Raw genomic sequence first — 12,682 nt, 5'->3', positions numbered from 1 at the left:
CTTATATAAATATATATATATATATTTATACATGTATCAGGTCTTGTATATATCTGAGGAAATTTGAAAGATACATTAATACAGTGAAAGAGCTCTTGCTTTTTAAAACCACTTGCATAACATTTATCATGGGAACAATAAATTTATGGTAACTAATTGTAACGCACAACTCGTTTTAGCTTTTTTTCATTAAAGCAAAGCAATGTAAAAACCTGTTTAATGATATACTACTCATAAAGTGAAGCATACTAAATGGAATACTTCCCAACTAGAAGAAAAGTGAAATGTTAGATGAAATCATGAAGCTCTACAGAACTATGATTCTATGATTAAAGCCATTTTGTTAAAAATGAAAGTCTCACAGAATCACAGCATGTTTGAGGTTGGAAGGGACCTGTGGAGATCACCTGGTCCAATCCCCCCGCCAAGCACTGTCACCTAGCACTCACTGCACAGGAAACACAGAATGTCTCAAAACATAACATACAAAGAATAAGCTTTTAAAGAAAAACCATGAAGAAATACATGGTGGTATAATGTACTTAATACTTTTCTTAGATACTAGGTTTTACCTCAATTTTTCAGATACTGATCTCCTTAACTTTAGATAATATCAATGCTATGAAATATATATTTGTTTAAACAGGGTCTCTGCTTAAAAACTGTGTCAATAAATTGTTCTAAATAGAGGTCAAAATATTACCTGTACAGTAGCTGTGGGATCTGCCCTGCATTAACATCTGTACCATTATTTGATTTCTTGGAACTTTTAAACTGAAAGACAACCCTGAAAAACAACAACAACAAAAGCAATTATTCAAGTAATATTAGATCTCTTCTTCTGCATTAAAAAATACAGAAAAAAAAATACCCATCATCCGTAGTAATAGAGGCCTGTCCGTGAGATCCACAATCACTGCTAGGTCCTGACACTCTTGCCCAGGCTACATACCACCAGCCAGCTTGTAGGAGTACTGGTTCATCAAACATCATTGCATACTTCTCTCTGGAAGAAATAAGTTCAAAAAAAGATATAACTGAATTAGTTTATATATTGATCTTTAACAAATTATACCCTGTTTATAAAAGAAAACTGAAAATTAATGGGAATTAATTTATTAATCTCAAGTATCTATTTACATTTGACGTTTTAAAATATTTTGTTGAAAAACACTGTAGTAGATTTCACTTTTTCTTTGTTTTAAATTCAGAAATACCTGCAAATGCTTACGTCTAGCATGGTCTTGCATTTTGAAACAATCAGATATGAAATGCAAACATTAAAGAGAGATAAAGTTAATTTAAAATGTACACAAAACTAATTACATTTAATACATATTACTACAAGTAATGTGAGTAAATTTTTTAGTAAGTTACAAGAGTTTATGCATAGATTCTTAGGAGTTACTCATGAACGTTTAAGAAAGCAGTATTATATGCATGGGTCTTGATACTTAAGAATTGAAAGAATCAGTCATGGATTATTTCAATGGTAAATTCTTTCATCTTTCAAAGCATCCTTTTAATATGAGTAGGTAAAAAGTAAGTAAGGGAAACATCTTACCTAGCAGCACAATCATATGCTAAGACATCTGTTTCAGCAAGGAGGTCGCCATCAGTCTCATGGTCTCCCCCATCTGGACCCAATTCAAACAACTGGTAGAATAAGAAAAAAGGTAAAAATATGTCTCAGCTGTTACAAACTTCATACCACCACTTTTTCCTGTCTTGTATTCCGGAAACTGTCCAATACTATTCTTTCCCCTTCCCAAAAATAACTGCTAGTTACTGTCACTGAGAGGCAAATTCCCACCTGGAAGTCGGGATTTTGTAATGTCATGAACTATTAAAAAACAGCAATTGACACTGATCTCCCAGCCTTATGCCCAAACATATTCTATTCTTAAGTGGAGAAACTCTGTAAATCTTGCAGACAAGACAAATACAGAGCATCTAAAAAAGGCAAAGTTTGGCTGAATATGAAGGTTTTCTATCTGGAGATATACTCAGCTTATCTGGAAAGGGACAGCTTGACTGTCAATAATATCATAAACAGTTCTTGACTAGGACAAAAGATGTTACCCTTTTCAAAAGAACTTGGGCTTCTTAATCAGTCAAAAATCACTTCTGCAATTCGATCAGCTTGAGAGAGGCCCACAATATGTACCTATGACTTGTGCTATAAGGCCCTATTTAATATGTAGTTTATCTGTGATAGGACTGGCAAATCTTATTTTGGTCATAAACTAATCTTAGACAACCATTAACAAATGGTCATAAGCTAATCTTAGACAACCAGAAACAAATTGAACAAATAATACAAGACTGCTTTGTCAGGGTTACAATCTTTAGTACTTAAACCTTCGTAATGCTCTTCGGGTTAACCTTCTTTGATTTCCTTAATCATTTGTAATTCTTAGTCACTGTATTAAACTAGAATAAATTGCAACTATTTATTTCAGATCTCCAGTTGTCTTACACAAATGTTAATGCTAACCACATACCATCAATTTCCCTAAAATAAACCATAATAATTAGTAGCCCCATTCATCTGAAAACAGAAAAATAAACTCAATTATCTATTAAATGACAAACATATGACAACAGTAATATATTTCTTATATAAAGATCAAACATAAATCTCCTACAGCTATTATCTTTCCTTTTCAATGTCTTTCAGGGAGTTTTTGAAATCCCTATTAAATGCAAGAACAGAAGGTATTTACCAGAAATGATATCTTATGATAATGATATCTTATAATCACACTGTTTGCTTGAGCTTTTTTTCCAATTCCAAACCAATTTATTTATTTACATCAGTACACATGCTCCAGTCCTAATCATCTTTATGCTCAGCACAAAGCAAACACAAGTTGTACATTTGGTGCTATTTCAATTCATTTTCAATTAAAGAATTCCAGCTGAAAAGCCATCCAGAGGTCAGTCTGGGAAAGAAATGGCAGCATCTGTGGGAAGCAACGGTTCAGCTGGTACTAAAGGAATTCCAGCTACTGATAACCATTCTTTTTCTGTTTTTGAAAGGCAGTCCCCCATGTATCCTGACACAGGATGTGTTTCTAACTTGAAGCCCACAACACAAAATTTCTGCAAATTTTCTGAGCTTCATCAAAACGATCGCAGAACTACTTTACTCACTCCTGTATCAGCTCCAGGCACTATAAGATGGCATAGCATTTAGTGAATGTAAGAATGGTCCAATTCTTGACAATTAAGAATAGTAATTCTCAGTTCTTTACTTCATCCACCTTACCTGTGTAAGGTTCATTACTTCTCACTAAGAAGCCTGGTGCCAGTTCTATTACTAATGCTTTTAATATACAGGGAACCACTCATTCACCGAGAAATAAAATTAATTATGTTTGCAGGTGGCATTCCTAAAGTTCTGAATTTGAGACATAAAATTATTTAAAACAAAACCAAATACCTTACCTTTATTTTTGCCGTATATTCACCCCTACCTCCAAAAAGACCAAGACCACCTAACAAAATATCTGTATCAGCACAGAAACGGATAGCTTCTACTGAGTGGGCTGAATAACCCCAGCCACCTCCATGACCTAAAGAGAAAAAAAAAACACAATAATAATAAAAAATACAGTTAATCTACCCTAGTCTTTTATTCCATAAGCTTGACTAATTTATGCTATAAAATTTTACTGTGTACATACTTTCAAATCTGTTAACAACACTATAGTCTTCTTTAGAATAAACTTTCATTACTGCTTGAGTCTCTTCTTCTGTATTTGCTACACCCATTTTTAAGTCCTGCATAGCAGCCAAAGTATCAAGACAACCTAAAAGAAAGCAAAACCAAGAAACACTTAAAATTTCTTACTGTTAATTATGGTCAGTGAAATGGAAATGAATCCTAGTTAAGAAGATCAAAGCAACCTAGCTGCTTTGTCCCTAGACCACATGTAGTCTACTGAGTATCATTTTAATTTTGATTAGGTTATGGGTCACTGCTATAAAATCTAACGGTTTCCTATTGAAGATTGAAGTCATTTAATTGATTCAATTTCCAGAATAACCAAGAAACATGATTTAATCTAATGGTAAATAAATTGCCAGCAACACCCTCATTGTTTGTTGATTTTACTTTTACTTCCCATATTACCACAAAAAAAGAGCTGAAGTAACAAATGAACAATGGGCAGATTTGAGAGCCCTCATACAAGGCTTTATGCTTCATATACACGGTTACCTAAGACACCTTATTCTAACTTGAACACAAAAAATACTGCTCAAGTTAAAATTTATCCTGTCTCTAACACACAGGACAATGAACCCATTACAATCTCTGAGCAAGTAACCTAAAATAATTTCCAAAGCTGTGCTTTGAAGCACTGGACATGTTGGTTATGGCCGGTTTATACAAGAATACTACAAGATTATTTTTCATTTTGGTGTGCTTTTTAGATTACAAAAGGAAATCGTATTACTCTTAGTGGCTGACTATACAAAGCTGCAAGAAGTAATTCTAGTTACAGATACTGAATTAATTTTAAAATTGCACATTTAAGGGTGCTTTTTCTGTTTTTTTTGAGACTGCGAGTTAACTTAAGAGTATTGACTGCAGACTGCCCAAAAAGTTTATCTAGGAAGCTCTCTTACTGTATTCTGCTTACCTCTGCAGGTTTCATCAGAACTCTAAAATCATCTAGCATCATTAAGATGGCTGAAGAAAATTATTCTGATTAAAATTAATGAACGTCAGCCAGATCATAAGTGTTAAGAACAATGGTGAAAAATTAAAAGATTTTAACTAAAAAAAAAGAAGTCAGAAAGCTGTTACATTACAGTTCATTTATACATTAAGTAATGCATCTATTTCATCTAAGCTTCTGACTTATCAACTATAAATGTGTACCTAGAATGTGCAAAGCTGCATGAGATCTGGTGGTTAGAGCTTTGGAACCTGTTGGTAGAGCAAGTTCTGGGCTCAAAATACTACACCGGGATTGCATGTCTGGAGCTGAGGGAAGTCTGGAATCGGCAACTACTGCATTGTAACTCCACAGTTCCCTAGCATTTGGTCGAAACCTAGAGCAAGACAAAACAGAGTGAAAAAAAAGCCCTTTCACCTACTAAAAAAAATACAAAAAACTAACTGATAATTAAATAAGCTATTTAATGTAAAATGTAGATATTCCAGTACAAACTCTTAAAAGTGAACATCGTTACACCAAATACATATAAGCTTTACTAGCTTAACACTAAGCAAATGGAGAGACAACATTCTTATTGTACTTCAAGTCAAACGATCATATTATGGATTTGCATATTGTAGAAAATGTTAGGCACTTTTAAAGAAAAATCTTTAACTTTTAAAGAAAATCTTTAAAATTAAAAAGTAAAGAATATCATCTCTGTTTGTACAAAGAAACTGTCCCTTTCATTTAAATAGGCATCAATAAAACTGCCCAGGAATTATAATTAATATACCACATATTTCACTAACAATTGGCATATTCATTAACATCTCTTCTTTAGACTGCTTTAATATTTTCTATTAAACAAGTATGGAATATAACACAGAAATAAATCTGCAAACTTCAAGAATCCATTCTTCATAGTTATGTCCTGAAGTTCTAGATTTTCTTCACAGTTTTGTGAATTTTTTAAGTTAGTAGTGTAATTGAAGTGGTTAAAGTTCTAGATTTACTTCTAGTCTCCAAATTTTTGCAAGGCAACAGAACAACACCTGAACCCACATTTACCCATAATATCATCTTTAAGTTACTTTCTTATAACGTGAAACTTGAGTTTGAACTTTGTCAAGCTGAATAACCATTATTGTTTTACGTCAAGTTGAGTGTCATCACTTGCCTTTTTCCACCCTGAAACTTTCTGCTTTCTCATGGCCAGGAATAACTCACAAATTGGGTCTTTCAGTGTGTTTTAATCACGCTGATAATACCACAACCAAAGGCTTTAAGGGATGTGGGTGCTACTCTTCCGTATTTCAAATCTCAGCATAATTTAAGAAAGAACTTATGGTACCTTGAGAATGAAACTCCAGCAATCCTGGGGATGTACACAATGCAGGACTACAGCCACCCAGGGAATTTTAGAGGTCATAAAGAAATAGGCCTATCAAACATGCATGCTTCAATGTTAAGTGGCTAGTAAGTTCTGAAGTCTCAGTTTTGGATGAAGACATCCAAAGTAGAATGCAAGTAGCCTACGGACACAATGATCTTTTGAAGATATGCTCCTACATGATAGTATCTTTTCCAGATGAACGCTGACTAGCTGGTTCCCTGCTTTATTCTAACTTTTAAGTGATTACTGTGTTTTGACCAAGTCTTCAAAAATAAGTGTAAACACTCACCACTTGCACCCAGATATCAGTTCAACTCTCTGTCCCAAATACTGCCTAATACAGCTATAAAATAACTCTTTAGAGAAGCATTTGATGTTATGATTCTGTTTTGGAACACAGGTTTATGATCTACACCTGGTAGATGACTCAACTGAATGCAACACTCAAAGATAACTGTAACTTGAATGCCTGTACTATGTAAGTATCTTTAGTTTATCCTCTCAAACTGTCAGAGGTGAAAAGAATACCATTATTCTACTCCTTCTCCTTTCAAGTCTTACTCACTAATGCTTGAGAGAGAAAAACAAAGATGAAAGACACAATGTTGTGGAAACTGGAATGTCAAGAAAATTCAAGTAGTCAGTACAATGTTACATAGATGGAGGAAATCCAGGGAAGAATAAAATAGAAAATAAATAGAATAGACTGGGATTCCCCAAACATCATGAGGTTGGAATGAGAATGATGCAAAAAAGAACAGAAATCCAAAAATTCAGGTAGGAGGAGTTCATTTTCTTCATTTGGGGCTTACTTGAACACATCATCAAAAAAATGCAAAATAAGATGCATGGAAGACTCAGAACTGTTTTTTTGTTTCCTCAGGAAATGAGCATGATCAAATCTCCAGCCTCCCAAAATATTTTTAAAGGATTTCTATACTATGACTTCAAGAGCTATAATCCACACTTGCCTCCAAATAACATCATAGACAGGATCCAGACACACACCAGAACCTTGAAGGTCTTCCTGCTCAGAATCATTGAACGTTTTGCAACTGCCATCTACTTTGTTTATCAGAAGACATTTAAAAGGAGGAGGTTCTGATATTGAGGCTGGTACCAAACCTAGATCAAGGGGGAGAGAAATAAAAAAACAACAAAAAAGACTTTGCTCATTACATGACATATTCTCTGCATGAAGCACTAATGTAGCAGTGAAGAATAGATACCGCTACAGCAAATAATAAACCATAGTAAGATTGCAAAAAATATGAAGTGCAAAAAAAGCTTAGACTTTACCATCTTATTTTTTAATCAGATTACATTTCTAAGGGAGCCATGCTCAGTATAACTACAAAGTTAAAATATTTTAATTCCCTCTATTGACTTTTTCAATTTGTTGCTCCTTTATTGTTTGCATGCCTGAATCCGATTCTTCTCCAATAATTTTGTAAGCATTTAAAATATTCTAGAAGATTTCTTGCCTATTATATGCCTGCTTGCAAATATCTCTGATGTAGCAAGCACATGAGAATTAATGAGAGCTTCATCGATCCGGAGGAAAGTCTGGTCTCCACTTGCTCCAATCCATGTTGCTTTGCGTCCATATTTAGAGCCTATATTAGGCATAGGTGCTGGTTTTGCATTCCAGTAGGGCATGTCCAGAATTGGTCTACCAAGCTGACCTTTCTATAGAGAGAATATAAAATTGGTAATTAACACCAAGTCTCAGAGATAAGCAGGTTACTTACACAGTTAAAGCATAAAAAATAAGTAATCTGGAAGAGAGAGCTTACCACGAAATTACCTTCAGAAAATAACGGCTACTTTAAGTGAAGCACTAGATGTTTAAATAAAGCAAGCTTTTGAGAAATACTCTCCCCTCCTTATTCAGTTACGTTTTTCTTTTTTTTTTTTTTTAATGGAACTCAAACACTCCATTAGGGAGAACATTCATTTCCACATTCAGAATCAAATATAACAGCATTTATTCTATTTAAATACTCAATATTTGAATAACTTCAGTGCTAAACAAGGAATTAACTGATAGGAACTGATTCAGACAGCCTAAATTAAACTCAGTTCTGAACTTCTACGGACTTTTAGTTGACAGAACAAATACCTCTTAACAGTTCCTTGAAATTGATTAGCACATCAAATTTGAGCTTAAAAGAGTATAAAGTGCCTAAGCAAGCACCCCTGAATATGCTCATTAACATTAAGATCTAGGGTCTCATTTCCAATCTACAGTGAGCTAACTGAAAGATGGACCTAAGCACATAAGTATCTAGAATCCTAGAATCACAGAATCACAGAATAGTTCGGGTTGGAAGGGACCTTAAAGCTCATCTAGTTCCAACCCCCTGCCATGGGCAGGGACACCTTCCACCAGACCAGGTTGCTCAGAGCCCCATCCAGCCTGACCATGAAAACTTCCAGGGATGGGGCATCCACAGCTTCTCTGGGCAGCCTGTGCCAGTGCCTCACCACCCTCTGAGTGAAGAATTTCCTCCTTATATCTAATCCAACTCTACCCTTTAGTAGTTTAAAATCTAGAAAGAACTGATGCAATAAACCTGCTCAAACTCCATCTACTTCACTCAGGCAAAGAAAATTAATTCAATACCAATGAAGTTAAGGTAATTTATAATTTAAAACGCTAGAAGAGAAGAACTTGCATGTACAGCAAATACATTCTGCCCAGCAGGTTACTTACCTGTCTTTCTACACAACACTAAATATTAGCTACAGGTGAGCCTGAACAGGAACACAGTCAAACTGAGCTCCATGGATAAAGTTCATAAAGCCAAGAATTTAAAAAAAAAAGGGGTGGGGGGAATAAAAAATGCCTAAAATTGCAAATTTGTGGGAAACTCCATAGAACAGAGAATTATAATTCCAATCTCTGCTTCAGTTTCAGAGAGAGCTTATTCACATCTAACTGAGAAGTCACATCATAAAATCCAAATACAGAACTGAGAATATGGACTGGAATTTTGAGATGTCAATTCTACAAATACGTATTTGCTATAGGAAGACAAACCAATATGGCACTCCAAGTATTGCAATACCTCCCTGCAGAAACAAAATTTGCAAGTTTTCTAACACCATGTAGTTTCCCTCACCAATCAATAGTTTCTTTAATTAAAAACATCAAGATTGCTAAAAGAAAAGTTCCACATTGACAACCTCTGAAAATAAAATTACTTCTACACTCCTGAGTTTACCAAACCTGAAGAGTAAATACACACAATACTGTAAGACCATTTCTCAAGCATATTTAATATTTTTTGACATACCAACATCCTTTCAGTATATTCCATACTGAAGCAAAACCACCACTTTTGTTTGGGAGAGACAAATGCAAACGAAGAGACTGATGAGGATAATCTAATTTAGAAGTTTGGTCCAGTCTTTAAAGTTTACATTTGAACTAATTTTGAATGAAGAGAATTCACTATTCACATATGCACCATCAGAAACTTGTTAAAGTTGAACCAAGAAAGAAAAACAATTAAGTTATACTGTACGTATGTAACGCATGTATAATGAATATACATGCACTGACACATACTACTTATATTCTTTTTCCTGCTTATTTACATGTTAAATGAATACAGTATTAACTAGTAAGTTAATTTTCAGTAAAGTTTTTCGATATGTATTGATACTAATGTGCATCCCTCTAGGTAGGTGAACTTGTACAGCCCACTTTTTTAAACTATACATATCCATCAGTCTCAATTTCCCCTTATACTTCCGTCATAACTAAAAGCATGTTAGCAAATAAGACGAATTGTAACATACCTTTTTATTTTGCAAACTATTTCCTGAAAATCTCAGTATCGAAAAATTTACCTTTTTTGCTTTCATCTCAATTTTTGCCTATTTAGAAATTATTTATCAAATTTTTATTTGAAACTGAAACTGTATGCCATAAGAGAATACTTCAAACTGTAAACAAGCAAGCTTAGTGAAGACATTTACAAATAATATGCTTGCTCTTGGGCTTGCCTGACTTCATAAGACTCTCAGTCTTATGTATTTATCTAGTATTAAGACTAGATAAGAGTAAAGACATAGAACAGGTGGTCTAAATATGGCCTCAAAGCCTTTTTTGTTTCTGGGTGATTTATTATTTATTTATTTTAAGAAAAAGACTCAATCAACAGACAGGTTTTAAAATCCTATTTCTCAAAGTGAATTTGGATTTTCAGGGGCTAAGTTTCACTGGAAGTCAACAAAGTTTAAGCCTTTATGCACCCAAGTCATTTTTGACAAAGACTGAAGGTCTAACTCAAAGTCTGAAAAACAACAAATATTAACTAATGTAAGAGCCATCTGGGGCACAGTTTTAATTAAAAATGGAATTTTCAATTCTAAAATTTCAATCTTCATCTTTTTTTGCATTTTCTGTAAAAAGATACAGATTCCAAAAGGTGACGTATCTGTTGTGTTTGGCAGTACATTGTTTTTAAAACATATAAAAACAATTCTAAACTCTAGTTTTTGTTAAAAAAACATTCCGGGGAAAATACTAACAACAGATTACCCTGGAAAAACTGTAGTGAGGGAGCATTTCAAGGACAAGGCGAAATAAAGCCCTGAAGTCAGGATGAAGGGGGATTAAATGATGTTGAAGTGCTTATTCAGTGAAAATATAAATTGATCCCAATGGACATGGGGGAGTATGTGCCAGGTGGATATGAAAGAAAAGTACCAGAGTTGTGCTGTGTTATACTGATCAATAATTTATCCTTAAGTGTAAGTACAACTTCTGCAATTCATGGCCATTTCTATGGAAGAAAAGGTGACCCCGTTATTTTTCCAGCTAATGCAGGTAATAGAATATCCAATAGATACTTATTTGCAATGGAGCTTGTAACAATAAAGAATTTGAGAAAACTGTTCTACCTCAAAACTGCCAAGAATCTCCGGTACCATGCTTTTCTAAACACAACAATATTAGAGGCCCCATTTTTAAACATGAGACACAGACATGAAAGACATGCAGAATCCATGAGTTGTTCTATGCTTGCAAGTATAAGTAAACAATTTTGAAAGGCCTTTGAGCAATACATTGATTATCAGTATATTCCCGTAAGTAAACATTATTATTTCCTTACTGAGAAACTTCCAAATGTGAAAACCTGGCCATCCGTTAAGAGAATAGCTGTATGGTTGCTTCCAGCAGTAACTTGTGTACTAGGACCTGGTAATGCTTGCACCAAAGTAGGACATCCCCTATATCAAAAATAAATTAATTTTGTATCAATACGTGCTTATGCAACATATAACGTATATACTAATATTACTACAATTTCACTAACTGAAATATATTCATTATGTTCACATACTATATGGAACCAGAGTCAAGCAACATCTTACTTATTAAATGAACAGAAGCTTGAAAAACTGTACCAGATATTTAAGTTTTTACCTTCTTGTTATAGAGAACCAGATCAAGTACCTTTTTCAACCAAACTCAGGAATTGCCATGGAATAAAAATGGTTAATTATATTATTGTACGATTACATTTCTGTTACTGTAGTTACAGTAATATATATGCGTGTGTGTATAGGCATATAAAATATAGAGCAATGAATTGTAGCATTAAAAAAAATCTGTGGTAAGGATGTTGGTTATGTACTTAACAAAATTGTTTGTTTTATGAAATGATCAAAGCCCTATGTGGTTGGTACTCTAGTACAATGACCAGAAGCAATACTGCTATGGCCCTCCTGAGATAGCTGTCTAGAGAACTATAAAAGAGAGGGTCCACCCACCTCCAGCAACTTTCTAATGGAGAATAAGGAATTAAAAACCTGCTCTCCATCAAATTCACAGAATTGAGAAAGAACAATCCTCTCCAAACTGTTTTCCTGAATAAAGATCTGGAAAAGTCTAATATTTGTGCCTCCCAAATATGGACAGGTATAAGAAAATCAATTTACCATTTTAATAAAATAAAGGAAAAAAAATCAGTAGCATGAGCAAGAAGCAAAGAAAGAAAGATTGCAGGAGAGACAAAAAGAACGAACTGTGAGACACTACAACTAAAATTTTTATATAAATCACAATGAAATGAACAGGATACTGTAAGAACTGTACCAGAATTTGAGTCCTATAATGAATGTCTACCTACACTTCAAAATTATTTTGGACTGTGAATTTGATAAACAAGTGACTCCAGAATAACTCCATGTTTGAGAACTCTAACCCTAGGGAATAGCAGCACTATATATACTTACTTGCATGCACTTTCAAAAATAAGTTAATCTAATAAAATAAGAACAGATTGTCTTACACTGGAATAAAGAAGTGTCAGCCCATGTTTACGTAGCAAATCTTTAGCAGCTGATGTAGAAAAAGAGGGGTTACCTGCATGTTCTGCTTTTGGCTACAATGCAGGCAAAAAAGTAGGAAGAAGAAGAGACACTGTATGTTCTAAAGGGAAAGGGTAGGAGGAGGGAAGATGTGGACACATGGAAATGTGGAACAGAGGAATGTAGTATGAAGACAGAATAATGACCTGAAAGAGAGGGAACACACATATAACAGAAATAATTGATTCCTTTATGGAGAAAGTTGCTTGCAGTGGGTGACTGTGGAAGT

General features: G+C 34.2%; 1 protein-coding gene across 2 annotated transcripts in view; it reads right to left on the bottom strand.

Moving 5' to 3' along the window:
* Positions 1 to 12,682, bottom strand: part of MYCBP2 (MYC binding protein 2) — a 196,503-nt gene that overhangs the window by 101,614 nt on the left and 82,207 nt on the right. For both annotated transcript variants that reach the window (XM_050708276.1, XM_050708273.1), the window contains exons 21-29: positions 11,193 to 11,310; positions 7,551 to 7,755; positions 7,038 to 7,191; positions 4,892 to 5,064; positions 3,690 to 3,815; positions 3,451 to 3,578; positions 1,565 to 1,656; positions 872 to 1,006; positions 704 to 787 (exon numbers count right to left, since the gene is read on the bottom strand). In XM_050708276.1, the coding sequence (XP_050564233.1) occupies positions 704 to 787; positions 872 to 1,006; positions 1,565 to 1,656; positions 3,451 to 3,578; positions 3,690 to 3,815; positions 4,892 to 5,064; positions 7,038 to 7,191; positions 7,551 to 7,755; positions 11,193 to 11,310 (1,215 nt within the window). The remainder of the gene's footprint in view (positions 1 to 703; positions 788 to 871; positions 1,007 to 1,564; positions 1,657 to 3,450; positions 3,579 to 3,689; positions 3,816 to 4,891; positions 5,065 to 7,037; positions 7,192 to 7,550; positions 7,756 to 11,192; positions 11,311 to 12,682) is intronic.

Source organism: Cygnus atratus, chromosome 1 (assembly GCF_013377495.2).
Source record: "Cygnus atratus isolate AKBS03 ecotype Queensland, Australia chromosome 1, CAtr_DNAZoo_HiC_assembly, whole genome shotgun sequence".
Lineage (NCBI taxonomy): Eukaryota > Metazoa > Chordata > Aves > Anseriformes > Anatidae > Cygnus > Cygnus atratus.
The sequence above is the reverse complement of the archived record's forward strand: the minus strand, read 5'-3'. Positions and strand labels throughout refer to the sequence as shown.